Source organism: Synchiropus splendidus, chromosome 8, assembly GCF_027744825.2.
Source record: "Synchiropus splendidus isolate RoL2022-P1 chromosome 8, RoL_Sspl_1.0, whole genome shotgun sequence".
NCBI classification, from domain to species: domain Eukaryota; kingdom Metazoa; phylum Chordata; class Actinopteri; order Syngnathiformes; family Callionymidae; genus Synchiropus; species Synchiropus splendidus.
The window spans coordinates 25,302,272-25,326,666 of NC_071341.1; the positions used below are offsets into that span (position 1 = coordinate 25,302,272).

The following is a 24,395-nucleotide window of genomic DNA, read 5'->3' on the forward strand; positions in this document are numbered from 1 at the left end:
TGTGGGTTTAAAAGTGCAATTATGGACTGTATAACAGGGTAACTCTGAAGAGAGCTAAGATTGTCCTTTGTCTTCCTTTGTGGCTGTGCTGTTTGCAATTAAACGGAAAAAAAATACATATGCTTCATTGAGGTGACATAGTGTTAAGAAATAACAACACACTCCAAGTGTCAGTCTGGATCAAGTCAAGTGTCAAGTGTCAGTCTGGATACTGATCAGGCTAAAAACATGTTTAACTGTGAATTGATTCATTCTTTCAGAACATCAATATTCCGATGCTATATATGTTTTCAAATCCGACACGTCAGTCAACATTCCATGGAGTTTAGTGGGGATACAATCCTGTCAGTGTTCCCCAATATTTGGTCCATTCCAGTATTTTATTGTGCTCTGGTGTAACGTGGAGACTGATGACCGTGGTGAACATGAAGTTCCGGGGGTCGGTTTAGATGCTCTCAGGCTTCCACTGTCATCACCCCCGGGATGAGGCGCGCACCGGGCGCTATTACGAGGTGGACCATGCTGCTGAGACATGGTGCCAGTGTAAACATAAAGCGCTTTTCCATCCAAAGTTAAGAGGGGACAGACGTTCTGTCAAAGAGAGTGGGGTTACTCGTCGCCATGTGAAGGCAGCCGTTCATGTCCCGAGCAGAGAAGCTGTTCCAGTGACGCGGTTGGAACGGAGTTGTGAATCAAGCGGCGAGTCGGGAGCCTCCGCCCCCTGCGCTGTCGTCGGTGCCCGGCTCTCCGTGATGCTACGCCCCTATCACTCCCACACAGAGCGGAAGAGCCGCGAGTGTGAGAGTCAAGAACGAGGAAAAGAGGGAGCGAGTGTGTTCATGTACCGCAGAGGGAAGGAGGGAAGGAGAAGTTTCGAGTCCGAGAAGCCGCGGTGTGTTCCAGACGCGCAGAAGCGGCCGCTCGAGCGCCTGTGCGGGAAGACTACAGTTCCTCCTCCTGCTGTGACTTTGGAGCCGGCAGAGTAGCGGGCGACATTCGATCACCGCCATCCATCCGGTGATCATGACGGCAGCTGTCGATATGAAACCCACGTTAACGATCATCAAGGCGGAGAAGATGGACGGTGAGTAGCGCGAGTCCTCCGCGCGGCGCGTCCCCGAACCTCCTGGCTGTGGCATGTTGTTGTTTAGCACACACTTCAGTGTCGGTAAGTCGCTGCGGTGTCGGGTACATGACGTCCTGAACGCGTCTTAAGAGCGTTGCTCAACACTGGAGAGCACGCCAGACTCGTGAAGAACGCTGATCGCGCCGGCGGCTGTGGCGTCACGGACTTGGCAACTACTGCCTGACTGAGTGAATCATGCTCACCCCGGCGTGGTCCTCACCATCACCTCTTCACTCACCCACACCGCGTGAGAGGCAGAGTTGATCTGTGTGGATTTGCAAGTGACATCTGCTTGACTGATGGATCTGATGATCTCCGCCGGACCAGTCAGGGATGCCTAGTCATCTGTCCCCATGACCCACCCCAGCCTCCTGCATCCCTCCCTCCTGGTCTGGCTCAGGCCTCCCTCCGCTCACTGGTGGAAATGAACTTTCCAGAGGCAGGGAAAGCCATGCTGAGGTGATGAGTGTGCAGTGCTGAGGCTTGTCTCTCTCTCGCCCGCCGCGGTGAGCTTGAGGACTTGGCACGCTCCAGGGGTCGTCCAGGGCATGTGCCCGCGGCTCTGAGCCTTGTTTTGGCGTCAACTTCCATGCTCTCAGAGTTGGACTCCGTGTGTACAGTTACAACGACAACTCATGTTTAAAAGTCTCATGCCGCAAACTCAGATGAGGAAAATTAATACTAACAGCAAGTGTTGACTCAAGAAGATGTGACCACATCAACCGCTATCGCCTCAGCACCAGAACAGACTCACCCATATCTCACAAACACACATGCAAAGTGCTGACAGCTGCACCTCAGCTGCCAAAATAGAACACTATCTTGCAAAATCTTTTTTTTTTCAAAGGTTGCTCTCATTTGTGACCAGGTCGGGTGCAGTAAGGTCAGGCCACAACCAGCAACCCCATCACTATTTTTCCACGACGATGCGCCATATGCTTTCGATATTCAAGTTTCATCTGAAAATATATACGCAACACCATCAGTACATGTTCAAACTGCTTCTATCTTTCGATGTAGCACTGACCCTGATTTCATTTTGAAAGTGCAGACCAGTAGTTTTCCACCTGCGCTTATCTTCCCTGCTTTATTGTGCCGTATTCATTCGGTACGTCATTCCGTCAAGGTGAAACCTCAGCAGTAAATCACAAATCATGAAACATGCATCTACAAAGTGGCCACCCCATGAGGTGCAGAGGCTAATGTCTTGGTGACACTCGCTCTCAGGAGCAGTAGCGTTTGCAGCAGCCTTGTTTTCTAGTCAAGGTCAGACCACATGGAAACAAACTGCTATCAGTCCATTCTCCTTTGTTTTTGCTGTTGATGTGTGAGATAAACTTTCCCAATTCAGTGGAGCCGACCTCATGTCTGGTTAGATGAGCTCCCACTATGTGGTTGACCAAGTCCAACTAGAGATTGGCAACAAAGTGAGTTGACTTCCCCTTCAAAACAATGACAGATCAGCATCAGTGATCAGGAGTGGCAGCAGATTTGACTGTTAAATCAGCATGTGGCAAATGTGGACTTTTGTTTATTAAAAACTTTGTATCTAAGGCAGTTTTTTTTCTGTTAGAATTACATTTGAGGGTGAAATACACAAGGCTCGTGGTGGAGAAGGAAGGTTGCCCCAAACTTCCTGATTTTCAGTTCTTTCTATGTGCTTGAGTGGGTTTACTCTGGGCACTCTGGTTTCCTCCCCCCCTCTGTGACCTGTGGAGGGGGTCCCCACCTCTTGCCCGAAGTGCCTTGGTTAGCCTCGAGCCCCCTTGCGACCCTCATGAGGGAATAAGCACGAGAAGAAGAAGCACTTGTGGCCCCTAGTTTGAATCAGTTGGACGCTCCTGATCTGGATGAAGCTTATTTTATTTGTGGCTATTTTTAGATGATGTCTGATGACTGTCAAATTACACTTTCCGCAGCCATGTCTTTTGAAAACGTCTCTTTGGTCTGTACACAGTATAAATAGCGCACAAATGAGCAGTTAAAACCTTAGGTTGATGCCTCATTAAAACTTTTCCCACAGTCGGTGAGGGACCAGTGATCGGCGTATATGAAGGATAAATACTCGCCGTTTGCTTGACTTATCAAACTCACAAGACTCTCATGGATCCTGTCTTGTCAGCGCATGTTGCTTTTGTGAAGTCTATTCTGATACTTGTCATTCATTTACAGTAAGAGGAGCTGTCTGTTTCACGCTGGAATGAGCTGAGTCTTATTGGCTGCTGAATTGGTCAGGCCTGAAGGCCAGGGTTCAGTGAGTGACAGGAATGTTCACAAGCCTTCCCCGACGGGTGTCACGCATGAGGCGTGGAGCAGTTATCTGATCACAATGTCGATGTTTGCTGTAGCTGGCAGTGACTCCTTATATGGACTCCTGTTTCACATGGACACAGTCAGGCTGCCTGTGCCGTGCCACGCCGTGACCCATCTGGTGAAGGAACGCTGTCATGTTACGTCAGGTTTCCACTGAAATGTGTTGGTATCAGCGCTCCTTCAGGAGCACGGAGGAAGACGGGCCAGTTGAGAGAGAGAGCCTGGCAGCTGTGCAAACACTGTTTTGGTGCTCTGACTTGTTTGATGTGGTCTGTCGGTGAATCCCAACTTGAACAAACTGGTGTATTCATCTGCTGATCACCACCCTCGGAATGAAGAGATCAAAAAGCTGCTGGTCATGTGAGGAATTACCAACATCGGTTTGACCAGGTCATATCAGAGGGGTTTTTTTTTTCTTCCATAAGGCGTCAAACTGTGGCACCGCCTCAGTGATTTCATTGATTGCTGATTGGAGCTGTGGTGTCTGGTGTATAAAGTCATGGAGCTGCGCCACACCTTGTTATCTCGCTGCTTAGCACGTCTTAAAGAATGCTTGTGAAGCTCAGTTGTGCCAGATACAGCAGTCAGCTAAATAGTAAACATATGCTGGTGGGTGGTGGGGGCAGGGAGGGAGGTGTCCGGGTGTGAGGAGTTGGTTTTGCTACTAGATGAACAATCTGCTTCATCTCAGTCTTTCAAATGAAGATGACGTTTGTGTTCATTCCTTATCTTCACTCAGTAGTTATCTGCCGCACCTCTGAGTCACGACACCACCAGGAGCCGAACTGGATGCGACCACAGACCGATACGTTTTAGTGTTGCCAGTCACACCGTGAACCATCCCTGACCTCAGGTTTCTCAAGAACAAACCCACTCACACTCAGGTTTATATCAGTGCTTATTCACCTTTTTCCCTCAACTCAGGTTTCGCTCATGTTTGATTCAAGCTTAATACGTCACTTCTCAAATGAATAAAGCATTTAGCTGGCATGAACTGACATGAGCGCTAGTTCAGTTGATTTTATTGTGTGAAACTCTTTTATTTTGCCTTTCCAGCGGCCAGTCACCCTGTTTGTTGTTGGACTTTTGAAGCCCCTTCACAGCCTCGTCTGCTCCTGCCTCAGTGTCGCTAGGATATAGTTGCGTCCGCTGTCGTCTTGCGCACTGTATATGTTTCATCGAACTTTCAAGCCAGCGCACTTCAAAAATGTGATCTCAGATTACTGTGTTATTGGTAATGCTATAATGGATCTTGATCTCATCTCATTTCGCATGGTCACTTAATGAATCAGTCATGAGGAGTTTTACAAGAAACGGTCGGTTGCTTCTTTCCATGACAAGTCATGATATCAAGAGAGACAGGCCCTGAAGGGCCGTCACTCTTTGATGGAGTGACTCACTGTGTGTTTGTGCTCTGTGCGTGAGTGAGCGGACAAAAATCACTTCCATCACTTGTTACAAAACAAAGGGCTGTATTTTTCCACGACTCGATGTCCAAACTTTTAAGCAGCGCAGCCGTTCTCATACTAGTTAAGTGTGACACTCACCGTTCTACACACCAGGAATCTCAAACGATGCCGTGTCAAGTTATTTTGGTTGTCTTTTGGGAAAACAAGCGCACCACGCAAAACACATTAGGCATCATAAAACAAAGTAGGAATGCGTGGCATGCGACTTGAAAACACTGTGGTCTAGTGGGAACTTATTCCTCAAGTGCGTGGCACACAACTTTGCAATAAGCAGGCGTCTCATTACAACGTAAATAGTCAAATTGACTTTCGAAAACCATAATAATGTTCAAGTCAATGGGCAAACCTTTTTTTTTCAAGAGGTATTTTGCTAGGGAACTGGTGAAGCGCTGATGAATTTCACTTCCTTGTTCTGGCTGAGGTGCTACTGGGTTATGTAATGTCATTCACACACCCTCTTCTTTAGTGCTACCCCTCTTTGCACATTTTATTTTTAGTTCTTCCAAGCAGATTGTCCCACTCTCCCACTTTTTTCTTGAAGCTGGTATCAAAAATCAAGTTGTGGAATGTCACAGTTTGGACTAGAAAATGGAGCAGGCACAATGTTTTGTGGAAAAAATGCAACGCACGATGTAAACTGTTTGTCAGATGTGTCATGTGTTTGGTTTAGTGCCTAAACAGTTCCTCCAGAGCATCCCCTGTCTGTTTACAGCAGGGAAGGAGCCTGGGAGGGCGGCATGGATGGATACGGATGGGCTAGCGCCACCTGCGTTCTCAAGAGCTCGCCTTCAATTTGTGTGAAGGTTTGAGGGGGCGTGTTGATGGGGACAACTCACATCGGGCTCCAGAAACATTTGAGACATCCTTTCAAATCGTACATTTTAATCCTGACTTTACTGTCAGCTTTTAATTCTGATGAAAAGAGGCGTCAAAGTCCAAATCAACTTTTCAAACACTGAATCTGATTCATGGAACTGCCTGTGAAAAACGTTTAAACAGCGCAAAGAAGTCGTCTCGTACCAGTGATACCAGTGATACCAGTGTAATTTCTGAAGGCTAATTTAAGCACAAAGTTTTTCTGTGGTTCGCTTCAAACACATTGTCCTCCTTTACAGTACCACTGACTCACAACGCAGGCTGAAGTGGCCGACGCACAACCCTTCACTCCCCGTCTACCAGCAGGTTCCCTTCAACCCGCATCAGTTGTCTTGAGGAAATCTTGACCCTTATAATCGCCACTCCAGTTTTCTGTCTCAGGGCAAAGCTTGAACACCCGTCATTGTTGGTCAAGATACAAACTGCTTTGTGGCTGTTCATATTTCTTTTCCTTCCTTTGAAGCAGACACATTTTGCCATGTTTTCAGTCAAACCCCCCCAAGAATCCAGGCACTGTGTTTCAACTGAACTTCCAACACGTAACTCGCTGATACGTACTCATACATTTGGCAGGCGATTCTAAAGCATGTGCTGATAGTGTCTGAAACCAAACATACATGCTGTGAGTTTATGGTCGAAAAAGGACTGGAAATTTCTAGTTCTGCCCCAGTGCCATCACCTGCTGTAAGATTTCCCAGTTGGACCCTAGGACACTCCTCATCACCCCCCAGAGAAAATGGGACCATAAACAGAAAGTAGAAGTTTTGACTGAATGTAATACGTCAAGAGATGTCAACACATTCAGCGAATTTGAGTTTCCTCTTCATCCGGAGGGCCTTCTAGCTGTAAACGGAGCAGGCATTTATCAATATGTTCCTTACATGTGTGAATGGCTTTGTCTTGTTTTCCAACTTCGATGACTAGAATGCACTGGGCTCATACGTCATTCCCACCTCCGAGGTGTCGGGAACACAGCAAACGTCTTTGTGTCATGACTGACTCGTCACATGGTCTGGATTTTACTGACCTCCGCAGCGTGTCTCTGTCGTGCTATAAAACATCTCAGCGCCTCGAGCCGACGGCTGTAGTCTTGTGGTCCAACCCTAATACAAGACGTTTCTTGAAGGGGGCAGCCAGGAGTCAGCGGTGCAGACTGAAGAATTCAAGCAGTGTTTCCACTCTATTGTTTGTGTGGGTCTGATCACCTTGGTGGGGAGCTTTCCAATGAACCCTGCCTGGAGAAACAGACCTGCTCTGTGTCTGCGCTGCCTTCGCCAGTCTGGCCTGTGCTTTCATTCTATCTCCACTCCTCGGAATGAAGTTGGCAATCTAAACAGTGAAGCAGCTGGCCGAACAAGCGACCCTCTGAAATCCAGACTGCCACCCTGCCCTCCTCCTCTTACTCCCCTGCCACTCTCAACCACTGCTTTATCTGCCTGTGCTTCTGAATGGGCCCTCTTCATGGCACGGGCTGCAGGGTGGGTGATGATGGTGCGTGCCCAGATGAGATCATTGTCATTTCTAAGGTGCTACGAGTCGTCGCAACTACTTCAAAGTCCGTGGTCATGTCATTTTGCCAGTGAAAATGTATGCAGGTAGGATGTTGCTGAAACACCGCAGAGGTTCGGCTTCAGTGTCTGACCCTTTCCTGAACCCACCACTTGCCCCAAAGGAATTGGCGGCTTAACCACAGGAAAAAAGGACTCTGAGGCTGTTTCTCTTACTTCCCTGTAGCCCGCCTGAATAGCCTTTTACATGATATCCTCTTTTATTCCATTGATTTACACCCAGTCCAGCCCATGCAGCCGTGGAATCAACTCAGTTGAGGTATTTATAGCCGAATCGTAGTATAGAGAGCCGTGTTTATAGGGACCGGTTGCCTGCTCGACTTGTGCCATTGCATCATTTACAAGTGGAGGCAACCGTTTATGAATGAAGCCAGTCTGTGCCAGAGGCTGCAGGATGGCTCCGTTCCCACCGTGATGTCACGGGAGAGGCGAGAGAGAAAGAGGGCGCTTCATTCATACGTCCCGTTCTGTCTATGCCACCCCTGGCTCTCTTGTTCTGTGATGGTCTCGTGTTACAGGCTGGTGAGTCATGGGCCCGGCTCCGACACCCCTCACCCACCCACTGATGCGGCCCCGCCTTGCCCTGCCTCTTACTGTAATGTCCAATCCCTTATGTTTGGCCTTCAACCCACATGGATCTAACATTCTCACCCACATTTGGCGACGTGTGAGAAGGCCCTCAGAGCACAACTCTTCTGCGTAATTATAACTGCATCATGGCAGCCAAAGATCATCTGCCTTCCATTAGGGTTTGGTCTTACACCCCCCCACCCCCGAGCAAATATTACACCTCTCTCCAGTTTTACTTGTAAGAGACTTGTTTTGAGTCGTGTGAGAGTGCAGTTTGCTGCCTGAATTGAATTGTTTGGGTTGAAAGTAAAGAATTGGAGAGGAAAAAACATGTATCTGCTGCCACACTGTGAAGCTTTTTGAACAATGAACGGCAAAACATACACTTTTATTGCTCTGATTATTAAGCATGAAACATATGTATGTGTTCCATGGGATTCTTATTGTTATTACCATGAGGTTTGGCCTGGATGTTGTTTGTCAGTCGTTCTCTTGCGCTACACTCCTGGCCATCTTCCTCGGCTTAAGTGGCTGGGACTCATTTTGTGGGAAGAGCCACACTGTCTAATGTGGAAAGTGATGACATGTAGATGCTCTAACTCTCAGCACATAGTGAACAGTGTGCGTCTAATAGGACTCCCAAGCACCGAAATTCAATCAGAACTTGGCCATTTACTCGATAGTGTCTGGATGCTAGCGCTCCCTTTCTCGCTAATGGATACAAACACTGTACATTAGCACTGCCACGGACTTCTTGCCTATAGATTATTCTTGGTGAAGGCTATCCTTATACATTTCACTCTGCGCTTCTCATGTCAGTAGCACCTCCTCTTTTGCAGCGCCAATGTGATCTGGAGCAAGGTGAGGAAGAACGCATTTTTTATGTGCAAAACAAGGAAAATAAAGGATAAATGGATGTGATATAAATGAAGGAAGACATTGGTTTTATTATATATTTCAATAGAGTTGAACATATTAATAACAAGTTCTAATTAGTAACAAATTAGTAACAAATTCAGGTATTTTTTTTATTCTTGGTTTTTGTTCAAGAATGATGTCCTTTTCCTCAGTAGATTTCTAAATATGTCACTGGCTTTGACTTTGCTTAGAACAGAACATATCTGTGACGTTACCCATCACCTCCAACATCATTTTTACAATCATTGTTGAAAATCGAAGGCAGTCAAATGAGGGCTCTACTGAAGTTTCTAGACGTACACCTCAGGCTGGGTTGACATGCGTCCTTCTCCAGAGAGTTTCATGAGCGCTTGAGGGTCTTTGAAGGTGGATTTAGTGCTAAAGTGGCTTCAAGACTGCGCGGGGGCAGGACCAGACTGGGGCCGGCTTGATAAAAGCAGAGCATCGGGAGGGGCGTATAACTGTTGGCGAGTGCAGAACGGCCCCACTCAGTCCAGCTTAAATCAACTGCAACATTGTGCCGTCCGCCTTCACATCAAAGCGGAGAGCCGCTCCCGTCTCAGTTTCAGCGCTTGTACGTCTTGTTCGGCTAATACTTCTTACAAGATGAAACGGCCTCGGTGACTTGCACTCAGTCAAGTCAAGGTGAGAGTTGTGTCATTGTCCAAGACTGACAGAGTGGAGAAGTCCGCTATTGTGTCGTACAAGTATTCAGCGTTTTGAGTGGACTTCACCAGCAGTGTAATGATGAAACCCGTGAGTGGCGCGGCCATCTTCAGCCAGTCCAAGAGTCAAACAAGACATGAAAGGAAGTGGGAGAGCCAGACGGGCAGGGGTCGCGCTGGCCCAGGAGGGGCAGCTGCTGGACGTCCTAGACCAGGTCTAGACGTAGGTGTGTGGTGAAAACATACACCAACTTTTTGATGGCCTTTCTGCTGTTCTGTTGGCAGATTCAACAAAGAGTCTGAAGTCAAACATTTGAGCGTAACATCTGTTTCTAAACCATCTGTCTCACTGTGTATGTGTGGTATTATGCTGTGCTACTGTAAGTTGGGCAGCAACATGGTGTCGCGCTACGTATCTCGAGGGAGGGGTAGTGATAGAATGCATCGCAATATACTGCGTCACAGTCTTTATTTTAATAAGATGAACTGAAGATAAAAACAACTCCAATATACTGACAGCTCAATGTTAAAAGTAGCATCAATCTGTAATACTTTTATATGTTTATGTGACTCAAAAACCTTAAAGAGCTCCATGTACAGTATTGATCACAAACTTCTGGGACGTGAAATTTGTTTCCCTTCAGTTTGCGCTCGCACGAGCTTCATGCAGACATTTGCTGACATTCGCCAATGATTTGTTGTGTCTTGGCCCCGTTTTACAGCACTCTCTTCTTGTAAATGTGTCCTGCGGGTCTTCTCTCTCCTTCTCGCTCCCCCCTTCATCCCAGACTTCAGTGGAGTGGTCAATCTAATTAGATGAGTGCGAGTCATCAGGCCCTGTTTAAGCCCATCAAAGGGAGTTCTGTTACCAGCTTGATGCCCACTGGCTGTGAGCGGAGAACAGTGGTCCCAGTGTGTGACTGAGACCCTCAAGACAGCCCACCCCAGACTCCTTTAGACACCCACTGGCAGACCCAGTGACATCATCACCTCGCCTCTTGACTGCTGACCTTTCGGAGCGATTGACCCGACGCACCGTTGGGTAACAGTGGCCCCAGTGTGCGGGGTGGACGTGCACGGAGGGCTGCAAGGGGTCACGCTGCCACTGATGGCCACCAGACGCCTTTTTCTTTTCCACCCAAAAACCACCGTAGTCGTATAAAAGATTTGAGATAACCACTATCACCACCTGTGTCTTCCACTAGATAAACGCATGAGGTCATTCGGTGTCATCGAAGTTTCTGGTGTTGCAGCTGTTCAGATCAGGAATGATTAACTTTTACTTCTGCTAATCTGGGTTGCACCATCGTAACAGTGACACATGCAGTGCCCTCATATTGTCATTCTGAACTGCCTGTCCTCAAGCAAGACGGAAGTGGATCAAAAGGTTCATGCGTAGTGTTTGAATGAGAACATGTCCACTGGAATATGAGATTAGATGAGACAGACCTGTCACCGCAGCCAGCGACACATACCAAAGACATGAGAGACACACACACAGCACAGACGTCCACAATCCATCAGCATACACAGAAGAAAGAACAAAGAATGAAGCCACTGGCTGTGAAACAACACTAGACAAATAAATAAATAAAACCATCGTGTATCGGCAAATATCGTGTCAAATTAAATAAATAAATACATCTATTACTACATATTGTGCCACTTGCTGCTGCTCAAGTATATAACATGAATCATTTTAGTGGATTTGAAAATGATTTTTTGCCAGTTGAATGTTTGTATAGAGTTCAGACTAGGTATGAGTTATGGATTATAATTGCTGAGCCTCATTGTCGGGAACATCTGTCGCGTCGCGAGTGCGGAAGCAGAAGGTATTCATTTCAATTTTCTTTCTTCTTTTCCCTCTGCAGACCCAGAGTGCGGGGATGTTCCCTTGCTGACTCCAGGGAGTAAAGAGATGATGTCTCAGGCTCTGAAAGCAACGTTTAGCGGCTTCACCAAGGAGCAGCAGCGGCTGGGTATTCCCAAAGGTAGGAGCGTCGAATTCCCTCTGCTGTCTGCCTGAGTCCTCCTCGGGGGAGCGACGCGTTATCAGCACAGCGTCGGCGCTGCCAGCCACCTTGTCACATGCTTGCACACTGGCAGTGTGGCCTACTTTTCTCCATCCACTGTCGACAGTGAACAAGGGGATGATTGCATATTTAATAACTGCACTAATTTGATTCCACATCCGCTGCAGCAAACACAGGAAGGACACAAAAGAGACAATCCAACCTCCATATTCTATGCGTTGCATGCGTCAGATCTGGCGTGACAGTTTGGCTCATGGCCAGGTTGGTGTCATGAGAAGGGCTTCATGGTGTCTCGCCGTGTCTCTCGTCCAGATCCCAGACAGTGGACAGAGAGCCATGTGGCAGAGTGGCTAACGTGGACCGTCAATGAGTTCAGCCTGAAGAACGTCGACTTCAACGCGTTCAGCATGAACGGCGCGAGCCTGTGCGCCATGGGCAAAGAGCGTTTTCTGGATTTAGCGCCGGACTTTGTCGGCGACATCCTCTGGGAACATCTGGAAATGCTCCAAAAAGGTAAGAGCCGTCTAACGCTCCGTGTTTTGGTTCTTCTGCACTGGGACGTGACTCGTTCACAGCATCCCATGCTCCTTCCTGATGTAACGCGATGCAAAAAGGAAGACACCATTTGGTGTGGTCATTAATTTTTAAGGCTGTTGGCTGCAGTTACATGATACATGAAATCAATGCCGGGGTCACTGACGCTCTGTCTTTATCTATTTTTCATGAAGAGGAAACGAAGCATTACCCCATCAATGGACTGACCTCTAACTTCCAGGAATCTCGGTATACCTCAGACTACTTTGTCAGTAAGTATCCTTCAGTCCACCAGCAAATGAAACACATTTTCTTTAGGCTTAAAGTGAATGAGATTTTAGGATGGTGCCAGGAACTTTGTACACACGTGCAGCAGTGAAGCAAATGATTTTTTTTTTGTGCTTCTATGAAATTGATTCTCCTTCATCATGTTTTGGTCATGACATCACGTTGTATGCTTCATGGTTGACCTGGAATAGCTCCACTTGTGAAAGAAGCTTTGTATGAGATTCAACTGTAGCACGTAGTGTCGCACTGCGTTTGAGCGCAACATACTTTCACAGCTGCTGATGATTAATTGCTGCGTGCTGTTTGACGTAACTCTCGACAGTCTCATGTCACATTATGCTTTTACCCAGAAGTGCGAAACTTGGTGCGGTGTGCGAGGTAAAGAGCAGTAAATCCAAACAACCTGTTGTTTATCATTTCTCCTGGGAGCTGGTGACGTGGTCGAAGTATTAACTGGTCTGAAGATATGACACTTTCAAGATAAACTTGGCGACTTGTTGATGGAAGTGTGATGCTGATCTCAGCCTGCGCTGCCTCAGGCCATCACACTGGTGTGTGGTCGATCACCAAGCAGAAAACAAGCCCTTGTGTTGTGTCACTCAGTTACACACCTCGTGGTGGGACGTTTCATTCCATCAGCGGTTGCATTTTCCTTGACGGCCCATTCTTTTCTCGGCAGGCTATGGCATTGAGCACGCTCAGTGTGTGCCCCCCTCTGAATTCTCTGAGCCAGGCTTCATCACCGAGTCCTACCAGACACTTCACCCCATCAGCTCGGAGGAATTGCTGACTCTTAAATACGAGAGCGAATACCCAGCAGTCATCCTGAGGGATGCGTCCCACAACCCCCTGCAGAGCGACTACTTCTCAGTCAAGCAGGAGGTGGTGTCCCCGGACAACATGTGCGTGGGACGCCTGGGCAGAGGTGAGTTGAAGCTTTCCAGAAAGGCGTCCAGATGTCAATGCGCTGCTCATCAGCACATAAGTGTTTCCGTGGGCGTCTTTGCGTGTGATGGTGCTGAAGCTGCCAGAATGGTGTCATGCCACATTAGTATATATGTATCAGCAGAGAAGAAAAGCAGAACCTGTGTTGGGTTTGTGGTTCAGGTCGGCTCGCCTCACGCGCTTGAGTGTGAAACTAAACCAAGAAAACACATATTGTTTTTGTTCTGCGTCGGCAAAGCCGCAGCAGATTGTCTTTAGCGTTCTGAAATGTAGTTCAAGCTCTGCAACCTTTTTTTTGCTTACCCTGACTCTCGTCTCACCAGAGGGGCTCTTTGTAAAGCAAGAGAGGTGTCGTCCTCACACACCGCGCGTGGGATTTTCTGATCAAACCGTTAGCTTTTCTATATGTGTAAGCTTTCTTCTGTTTCCACTGGTGAACGTTGACAGAGGCCTGAGCTGCCTGAACGAATGCATCAATTCACCGCCGTAATTTAAGGATTGTCCTCTCCCAAATCCCCAGGCGTAAAGCAATAACACATGTTTTGATAAGTCTACGAGCCTCCACAAGCTGAGAACCTAAATCCTCATCACACATCGCTCTCATGAGAAAGTGCCGGAGTGGAACATGTGCTTTCGATTCCTGTGTCAACGTTGTTTATCTTTCTCTTGTCAGTGACTGGCCTATTAAATGGTCGGAGCCGTCTCATTAGCCACCAAGTCCAGCGACGAGCCGTGCAAGTGTGTACGCTCCACATGGGCTCATGAAACACCTGGATTAAAAATCTCCCTGGAGAAGACTGTGTTAGGGAAGGAATAATTCCTCCAATCAGTTGTTACTCAACCGAATAAATGGTGTCTCTTGGTTTCGATTCAGTCTGCAAATAGCTTCTGTCCAGTGTGAGTCAGTGTCACCGTCTGCATGTTCGGCTGCTCATTTTAAAGCTGATGATCAGGCCGTTTACACTTCCTGTTATTTGCTCTAGAAAAGTGTGACTAAAGAAGAGTGGAGAATTCGTATTAGTCACTTCAAATTTGTCGGCGGGGAAATTGCTTTGCGCCACGATGTAGAGGTGTGTGACTCTCCTCCTGCGCTCCTGCAGGGAAGCTGGGTGGCCAGGACTCTTTCGAGAGCATCGAGAGCTTCGAGAGCTGTGACCGACTGACGCAGTCGTGGAGTAGCCAGTCGTCCTTCAGCAGCCTGCAGCGGGTACCGTCCTACGACAGTTTCGACTCGGAAGACTACCCCGCCGCCTTGCACAATCACAAGCCCAAAGGCACCTTCAAAGACTATGTGAGGGAACGTTCGGACCTCAGCAAGGACAAGCCCGTCATCCCTGCGGCGGCGCTGGCCGGATACACAGGTCAGCCTTCTTTATCTGCTCTCATCCTCAGCAGACCAAGTCCTTCGCTCTCTACACGAATCATCATTCAAAATTGCAGACTGACTTTTTAGGTGTTGTGTAACTCAGAAAATGCCACAGTTGTTTTGAGAATTTGGGCTGGTCTATACAGGAAGCTTACGGTTGCTTTTTTTCTGTTTCAAACGTTCACCTCCCGTACTTTCTTGTTATCGACTGCCTACATCGCAACCTGCTTTTTTTTGTCCCTCGGTCGCCCTGGCAACCTTGCCATAACATGCTGTAGCGACAGCACCTTCCCCCGCTTTGTAAAACACAACTGCAATTATCTTTTCATCTTAAAAACGCAGCGGCTTTCATTGTGAGCGGCAGCGTTCACTCATATACTGATGCGTTTTTTTCGTCCGTGTAGCGTCACACTCTTTTTCAGCCCCACAATTTCAGCATTCTGAAATATGGAGTTGCTCCAGAAGGACACATCGTACATCAGATGTAGCAAACAGATTCATTCACTTTATCGTTGCAGACAAAAAGACAAGAGCAGAGAACAATACAATGTTGCGCGGATGGTTTCGTCTTCCAGTATCAGCAGAGTAGGTTTGGGGCACTTTTTAATGGGCTTCAGCTGCTGTTTGGTATGGAGTCCCTCACACAACTGTCCGTCCAGCATCCATCCTGCTTTTGCCTCATGCATGAGTTGTGTTTGCCCTCATTTGTCGACAACTGCTTCGTTTCCCCACTCTAAAACAACTGCATAAATCAATAAATAGTATTTATCTTTTCATGACGTACAATCTATGAGAAGAAAAAGTATGACTGCTAAATTCAGTCAGTTTCAGGAAGTAGGACCCCCCACTCCTCCTCCAGTTGGCATTAATGACTCATTTAAAGTTGGGTCTCGCTGCTGAACAGCTGAAATCATCTGGAGCTCATGCTTTTTTATCAAATCATCAAGGCTGGGTTCTGCATAAGCGCTAAAAATACAAGGGAATAAATCACGTCAGTGCAACATGGTTGCATGTTCGCTGTAGTTCCTGTGTTGAGTTCTGAAGCCAGGATGGTAGAAATGTCTCTCTGAAGCACGTAGCGTCGTCCAGAGCCAGGATGAAAGCACTTCTTGCCTTGTGACTGGTGTTGCTGCTCCATTCGGGGGACAGGCATCAGTTACCTTGCCAGGTTGATGACTCCAGAGAGCTCATCTGGGAAAGGCTGCTGAGGGTTTCCAGTCTGATGAGAGTCGGCGTGAGGCAGAGCCACCCAGCAGAACGAGCCTCCTCCGAGCTTCTACATCAGCAGAAAAATGGATGTTGGCCACAAATTTCTAAAAGAACTATGAAGGGGGGATAAAGTGCTGGAGCAAGTCCTTGCAAGGAAGTGTGACCCAGTGTAGCCACCAAATCAGCTCAACTCTCTGATTTCTGAGCTGCCTTTCTTTAACTAGGGATATTTCTCCCCCTGGATTCAATTATTATGTTTTGATGGGCAGCTTCTGCCTTGACAAACTTGAATCGAACAAGAGCTAGAACCTCTCTAGCTATCAATTAATACATTACAAATGACATTTTCCAGTCTTTGAAGACTGTAAATAATACGGATTTTCTATTTCAACTTATTTTCTCAATAACACAAGAGTTGTCAATGTTGAGTCATAGGAAATCTGATGTTTATGTTTATGCCAGCACAGAGGACCTGAGAAAGTCACTGGTTTTTGGACGATACAGATGTTTAGTTTTTCGGGAGACTGTGCTCTTCATAAAGAGGAACGTGTATTTTTAGATTAGAACTTTCTTTTCTGCCTTCTCCACCAACACAAAAGGGAACACAAGTTTAGCAGCAGCTGTAATGAGGGAATTACCATGTCATGGGTCATAATGCAAATAGACTGAGACCTTTACAGATCCAGGCGCTTTTACCAAGCTATGCATCCTATCAATGACGCCCATTGTGCATGATGCAAGTGAAGTATTTTGGGATCTCGCTCTCTTTTTTTTTTTTTTCTCTGTGCGTTGCCTATTTGGCCGTGGGAACACAGCCGTTTGGAAAATAGCGTATGTACTTACAGGCAAGAGAGAAATCCAGTGTTGCCGGGTTGCTATAGTTAAAAACGTTGCTCTCATGGAGCCTTGAAAATAAAACTCAGAAACTGTTACACGTTGATGTGATGACCCACTAAGACAACACTACAACAGTTCATGTGGAAGCAGAAATGAAAGACTGATGCTGAAGGACATTCGATCAAAGCTGCAAAACTGGATTGATGTTTGTGCTTTGAAACCAGTGTCTTCTGTAATGATGAACACAAGCTGTAACTCGCAGCAGACATGAAAATGTTGCCTTTGGTAATTAAAAGAAGGCGTGATGTCACGTTCTGTTGAGACCAGACATGGACAACGTGTGGCCCTTTGTCTGTATTGATGTGGCCCTGATGAAGTCAGAGTGAATCGCCCAGTTCTACATATTAAAAAAAAAAAAAAAATCAGATTTTTTTGTGTGTGAGTTATGTGTGATTGTAGTTTTACAAGTGAAAGGTATTGTCCTTCTAAATAAATTGGACAAATTAAAATGCAGTAGTAATTTGCCTTCCAAGTGTTTTACACAGCCACGTACAACTTTAAAAAATATCTGCTGTGAAAATATGATCATTTCAATATCCAACTGTTTACAGCATGAAAACATTTCTGATCTCCAGCGCTAAAGCAAGACAACGGAGCCAGGCATTAAGGTCGTGGGCCCCAGCCTGAGCTTTTCTGGGGGCTCTTGCAACTTCCAAAATCATGATCTACATTTTTTGGTTTAAAATAATCTCAGATTTCATACCTTTGTACTTTCATTTGATGAGATGACAGATAGAAGTCTCACAACTTGTTTGAGTGAGTGATTTATTTTCTTCTGTTCACAATAAAACCATCAAATCCATGTTCTAATTTGTCCATACCATCTCGATATACATTGTACGATTTTTGTATCTGAGGCTCGGTCCTGTGACCATGTGGATCTCTATGATTAAATGTCAAATCTCTAGCTACTTACTACAACCAGAGAGAGGAGACGCTCTGGTGAGGGGAAAATTTTGCGTCACTCAGTTGTTGCCTGGGTGACATTCTGCAAAAGCAGGTGTGACAAATAACTAAGCCTCAGAAGTGGCTGATGCATACGCTCAACACAAACCACAAGCTCAAAGAGTTCTCAAGTCAGTCTTGGCCTGAAGTCGAAAGTCCCGCCTCACTTGCAGCGGCAACGACAGCTATAACAGCTTGTTCTTTACCGTTGGTCTCATTATGCGTTGCACATTGGTGGAGATGCTGCGGGTCTCTCAGCCCCTCACAGACAGAGAGAAGATGTGTGTGTGTCGCGCCAGCGTCTCATTTTGACTCGGTGATTTCATCGGTGTGGAACTCGAACAGACACAGACGAGATTCACATGAAGCACAAGGCGAGTGGCAGACAAGAAAGCGGGCGATGAATAGGACCGTTGTGTGGAGACAGACGCTCGGTTCCACCACTGTACTTCAGTCTGACCCAGATCAGAAGGCTGCGCTTGTTCCGCTTCACTCTCAAATCCCACATGAATATTTATTGATGTCAAACCTTGCACCAAAGTATTCCGCCTCGGCGTCAACCATAGGATGCATTTAAAGCTCATTACTTCTCCAACTGATGCTTGTGTAACAATATTGTAATGTAAGGAAAAACCTGAACACTCTGCTGGCACTGAAGGAAATTAAGTAATGCATGTGCATTGAACTCGTACAGGAGCTGCTGGACACCCAGTTCAGTTTCCCTGTTGTTTCAGTGGAGCACACACTAACAGAACTGTCGTTTTCGCTCCTGCAGGCAGCGGCCCCATCCAGCTGTGGCAGTTCCTCCTGGAGCTGCTGACCGACAAGTCATGCCAGTCCTTCATCAGCTGGACAGGCGACGGCTGGGAGTTCAAGCTTTCGGACCCAGATGAGGTGAGAGGTCGCGACCCCTCCGGTCACCGCTCCACCAGCCGGGAGGTCCTGAGTTGTTAGCCAGATGAACTAGTGGCATTTTTCTCTGCGCAACAAGGCTAGTTGTGTCTTCATGAAAGCCAGGACACTCCCTTGTGTTCCGGCACGTAATCTGCAGCCATGACGTCTACTGAGTTACTGTGCTCCGCACACTACGATCGAAGCAGCAAAGGTCTCATATCCCTCTTTTTTATTTGTAATGGCAGAAAGATTTCAAATTCAGAGGAATTTCCCCACAATGGTGGTAGCTCCGCCCACTTTGCTGACTTACTTATCGGACAATGTAAATAAAAATGTATCATTTTAATCCACGAATAACCACATCTGTAGTTATCCAGCCTGTGATCAACTCTTTTAGTCGGTCGTCTGTGAAGACGGTTTGATTGACAGATGAAAACAAAGGATTAAAAGAGGCAGCCGCTGAATATGGAGACCAAACTAATGTTCACAGGAAGATGGCGTCCTGGCATGAAGCACAGCTCCACTGTGGAGCCGTTTATTTAAGATACCAATGGTTGTGTGCGGAAGAGGTTTTGCTGCTGCGAAGCCCTTGAAATGAGCTGAATGGCACCAGTAACATTTAGACTGTTATGATGCACTTTATGGTACTGTTAAATACCTTATATTCTTTGCTCTAAATTGACATTATTACCTGTTGAGTTCTTTAACTCTACATCGAGTTTATTTGTGTTCTATTCTCTAACATAATGAAGAAGATGTGGAATGTTTGTCAAGATAAGTTCATGTAAAGGAGGCTCAGTTGTTATGGCAACCAGAAAAAAAACCCAAAATTCTTCACATCAGGTTTCTCACCAGGGTGTTTTGAGATCGTGGCGGAGCAGCCCCCTCCCCCCCTCACAAAGATAATAAATACATAAATCTATAAACCAGCCAATACGGACGCGAGGAACAATGGATCTGAGGGGGACATTTTCACATGAACTGAATAGGTGACAATAGGAAAATGTAGTCATGACAGGTGAATCCCTCTCACTCAGCAGCGTCTCTTCAGACGGCCGACCGGAATGTGCCACACCACAAACACACACTTCGGTTATTATTTCTTTTTCTGTGAGAAATGCACCTAATACCGTCATGCTGGAGTCCACCTCCATGATGCACTGTGTGTTGTGATGGAGTGGCAGCTCTTGTTTTAGCCGCGGCGCTGCCCCACACTGGCGGAAACCCAGCTCTGCGTAGGGGGTCCCCCCCATCACCCTGTAACCCCCTGATGTGGAGTGAGAGTCTCTTACTTTCAAGTCAAAAGTTCATTTTGGAACTGGTGAAGCACCATGTGTGACTCATGCAGGTCAGTGCGATGCAATATGCATCCGAGACAAAGAGGTGTTTTCACGAGCCACTCTCTCCTACAATTTGACACAAGGGGCTGAATGTATTGGGCCTCATCTTGGCTCCGTGTTTCTTCAGATGGACGCAACCGCCTGGTCGGTTCTGACCATCCTGATCCTCTTCTTGTTTCAGGTGGCACGGAGGTGGGGCAAGAGGAAAAACAAGCCCAAGATGAACTATGAGAAGCTGAGTCGCGGCCTCCGCTACTACTACGACAAGAACATCATCCACAAGACTTCAGGGAAGCGCTACGTCTACCGCTTTGTTTGTGACTTGAAAAGTTTGCTGGGCTACACACCCGAGGAGCTGCACACCATGTTGGACGTGAAGCCCGACACGGACGAGTGAACACTCGGCCTACGATGAAGTCACAAACGGACGTTTAAAAAAAAAAAAAGAAACAAAAAAAGAAGAAGAAGAAGAAGCCACTTGGACTGATGTTTCCTTAGAGTGGTTTAACTGCCGCAGTCAGAAAAAGCCTCTTTTTTTTGCGGAGGGACCAAAATGTTTTTATTTACTAACGGGTCTTTTGTCATAGTAGAAACTCTTGTTTCGCTGAATGTTTTTAAAAAGAGGGCACAAAGCCAAAATCGCCTGTCCTCGTGCCGTGTTGCTGCGGAGGTGTCTGTGCAGCACAGTATGAACATTAACAAGGCAGATGAAACTAAAGCAGCTTCGGGTGTGAGTCGCGGAGGAGGAGGAGGAGCCATCACGAATTGAGTCATTCACTTCTGAAAGTTTGATGAAGTCATCAAGACCATCCGAGGAGCGTTGCACGCTTGGACCAAAAACTAGTGTAGAGTTTGTGCCAGTATTGTGTCGTTGATGTCGAATCTTTGCTTGATCTTGAAGGCAAGACAAAGGTTAGGGTGTCAGGTGTCTCTCGAGGCCTTAAATCTAAATGGACCGACCTGACTCATCCAGAAACTCCCCGTTCATGTCTGACTCTTGTTATATCGTGACTGAAACTGATGCATACGCCGCAGTATTAGCAAACTGTAGACAATCCTTGACGTGAGGAGACACATTAGAAGTCCACTGTCCATGTTGTGTTTTTGATCATGTCTGATCCACGAATGAAGCGACTTAGTTCACTTGATGAAAAAGAGATTTGCAGCGGAGGCACAGTGCGGAGAGAAGGAAAGTGAAGAGAGGCTGGAAGACGGAGGGGCGACAGATGGGATGGTGGGAAGAGCAGGTGATGTCGAAGAGAAGGTTCCGCTGGCTGGGAAGCGCGGCTGTACACTGGCCTTATGGGAAATGCCAAAGTTGAATTTTGTCTTATAACACGATGTTATTGTTTACAGTGGCTGAATGTTACCCATGCGGATGAAAATAGCTTCTGCGATGTCTATTTGTACAGATTGTATTTCATAATGCTTTATTGAGACCCAGATTACATAAACAAGCAAACGACCAAGCCGGAATAATAACCAGAAACCCTTGTGAGGTCTTCAGCCGCGGTGCTTTGTGCAGTGTTTGGGAATGCTACACATTCCTTTCATCCGGGCCAATGCCTTGTGAAGCACATGGTTGGCTGAGGCGGGTTCTCCCGCTCACCCACTTCATCCATTTGCTGGGTCGCGCTTGTCGTCTGACGTGGACCAAGCTCCTCGTGAACTGCACTGTACTTTCACTCTGTCCTGCATGCTGATGTCCACGTTTCCACACGCTGTTTTGCCCATCTCTCTTTGGTTACTTTGTGTTGCCATTCTACGTTCAAGAGCTTTACACTTTTTCTTTTTACGGGAGACGACGACAAGCAATGGCCCGATATGTTTGTTCCCAAACAAAAGGTGTTGTAGCACATTTAGCTTCAAAAGGTAAATGTGCGGATTGTAATCATTTTGTTAGCTGTAATATTTTGTAAATGTATTTTTAAATGTCACAGCACATATCCTACTGCAGGTCTTAAGAAAACTTGGCTGGTCAAATGAATTACACAAGTTATTTGTGGTATATCTCAGAATGGATCAAGAAGGAATACTTTTTTTTTTATGTGTTTTTATATATATATAAATATTTTATAGTGTCTCTGTATTTTTGTTATGAGATCATTTTTATTGTTTTAAGTTCACAAACATTTGAGTATTTTTTCAATAATTTATATTTTTTAAAAAAGACGATATATGCAGACAGCTGGTGCTTTCATGGAAATGTATTAGTAGTGCAGGACAAAACAATGTAGCGACTGTTTTCACCTTTTTTTTATTTACATTTTCTCTCTCTCGTTTTTATTATTTTGTTTTTTTTTTACATACAGAAAAAAGACCTGTCTGCTAATGGAAAAAAGGCTGATGCTGGCCCATCAATGACTTCTGCTGGAAAGGTTTTATAAACTGTAGCTTCTATTTCTAAAATGTACTTCATGTACTTTAAAATGTTATGAAATATATGTGAACAAAGATTTTATTCCTGTGTGTGTGTGTTATTTTTTATGAATATCGGGGTGGTGCGCATACAAAAGTGCTGAGCATGCAGGTACAGTGTTTTTTTGGCATTCATTTCGATATGCATCATTATAAGATGCATTTACCATCAATGACATGACCAAAAGGATGGATCACTCTCTGGGTGGGGAATGACTTCCTGCTTCAAGAATAGTAAGTGTCTTGGGGTCTTCGAGTGGGAGGTTCAGGGAGTTGGAGATTGGTCGGCGAATCGGTGCAGCAGGGGCAGTATTGCAGTCTCTCGACCGCACTTGCGTGTAGGAGAGAGCTGAGCCAAAAGGCAAAGCTCTCCAGTTACCGATGGGTCTTCTTCCTCACCCTCACCTACGGTCATGAGCTGGGGGTGTGATCGATAGAACAAGAGGCCGGATCCAAGCAAGTTTCCTCCGACGGGTGGCGGGTGTCTCCCTTAGAGATAAGGTGATGCGCTCTGCCACTCGGGAGAGACTCGGAGTAGAGCTTCTGCTTCTCCGTGTTGAGAGGACTCAGTTGAGGCAGTTTGAGCTTCTCATGAGGACGCCCCCTGGAGGCCTCCCGTGGAGGTGTTCCAGCCACAGCCAGCAGGGAGGAGGTGGAGGGGTCCACCCAGGACCAGGTGGAGATCTCCTCCCTGGTCTGGGAGCGTCTCAGGGTCCCCCAGTCAGAGCTGGAGAAGGGTTGCTGACCCCCGTTACCTGGCAACAGCTAACACTCCCAAAATGTGACCCTTTCTTCCTGGTCCCCATATTTTTTTCATGTCTTGATGTTTCAGGCCTTTAAGTTATATTGAACAGAGACAAACCAAGGTCATCGAAACATAACTTCCTTGGCAGAGATAAATATTGCATGTTCTGTTCAGATGCTAATCTTTTGTTACCTGTATGTTGCACCTTTGCAACCAACACATGGCTTGAAATGCCTTTCAATAGAGAAAGAACCTGACATGTGTGAGGTGGAAACAGAAACTTCCTGATGCTACCAGGTCGAGCTGCTGTGTTCCACTGGTGAGCAGAGTGTTTGTCGTGTGGACTGATGCTGCAGTGGTCAGTGACACCGTGGCATGATATATGCCGTTCTGTGGTTTGAACTTGAGGATTACCAGGGGCCCCAAACGCACCTGTGGAGGTGTTCGTTCGGCGCTGCGCAGAACATTACGACCAGCCGCTGCCACTCACACCGAGGGAAGGTTTCATGAACGATGTGGCACTCAAGTCTGTCCAAGTCATCAAACCTGTTTAATCCGCACGCACTTGCTCTTCAAAGCAACACGCAAGCCGCATCGAAGGCTGGTTTTTAATGAGTGTGGCCACGCACCCTGATGAGGTGACGTCAAAACCTAAGCAGCACACTGGGACCATTCATGTGCTTGGAACCCCAGGCTCATATAAATTCCACTGCAGATAGAAAACATGCAGGACTGCGCTTCGGTCTCACAGCTGGTCGCTGGTGCTGGAGAAGAGGCATCACACAGACATGGGGGACACACGGCACAACAGCGTTTAAAGGAAAGAAATGAGCTTTCGTGTGAAAGCGTGGCCGAGGACGTGTTCCCGGGCCGGGGGCAGGCAGAGGTGACCCAGGTGCTTCTTCTCTGCCGCACCTCCGTCACTGATGGCTTCATAATCCAGAACAGACTTGGCTACCTGCCAGTCAGGGGAGGAGTGTGGCGCTCGCTCTGAGTTGCAGAGCTTTGTTCCAGGCTTGAGCCTGGAAGTGGAACATGCCACGGAAGCTCACAGCCAAGAACTGTCAAATGTCCCAGGACGACACTTGAAACCAGGAATCCCAGCCTTCTCACGTGACTGGCTCTCTTGACACCGGCGAGCAGCTCATTTGTCAGGACTTAAACATAAATATTTATGCTGCATCCGTCTCCTGTCTGCGCTCTTAATGTGGCTGTGGAGGACATGGACAGAGATTCAGGGATGCACTTCTTGGAGCTGGAAGTTTGCACAAATTAC

General features: G+C 46.8%; 1 protein-coding gene across 1 annotated transcript; it reads left to right on the plus strand.

Moving 5' to 3' along the window:
• The first annotated feature begins 771 nt into the window (after positions 1-771).
• On the plus strand, positions 772-22,429 carry ets1 (v-ets avian erythroblastosis virus E26 oncogene homolog 1). The gene is made up of 8 exons (XM_053873139.1): positions 772-1,084; positions 11,377-11,496; positions 11,851-12,051; positions 12,267-12,344; positions 13,040-13,285; positions 14,406-14,666; positions 18,498-18,616; positions 20,138-22,429. The coding sequence occupies exons 1-8, from the start codon at positions 1,024-1,026 to the stop codon at positions 20,351-20,353; spliced, it is 1,302 nt and encodes a 433-aa protein (XP_053729114.1). The 5' UTR covers positions 772-1,023; the 3' UTR covers positions 20,354-22,429.
• Positions 22,430-24,395: the final 1,966 nt, after the last annotated feature.

Excerpts from the sequence above, each read along its gene's own strand:
- ets1 (XM_053873139.1), top strand. The coding sequence starts at position 1,024 with ATGACGGCAGCTGTCGATATGAAACCCACGTTAACGATCATCAAGGCG. Across the intron at positions 12,345-13,039 it reads TACCTCAGACTACTTTGTCA|GCTATGGCATTGAGCACGCT; the intron begins GTAAGTATCCTT and ends TTTTCTCGGCAG. Across the intron at positions 14,667-18,497 it reads GGCGCTGGCCGGATACACAG|GCAGCGGCCCCATCCAGCTG; the intron begins GTCAGCCTTCTT and ends TCGCTCCTGCAG.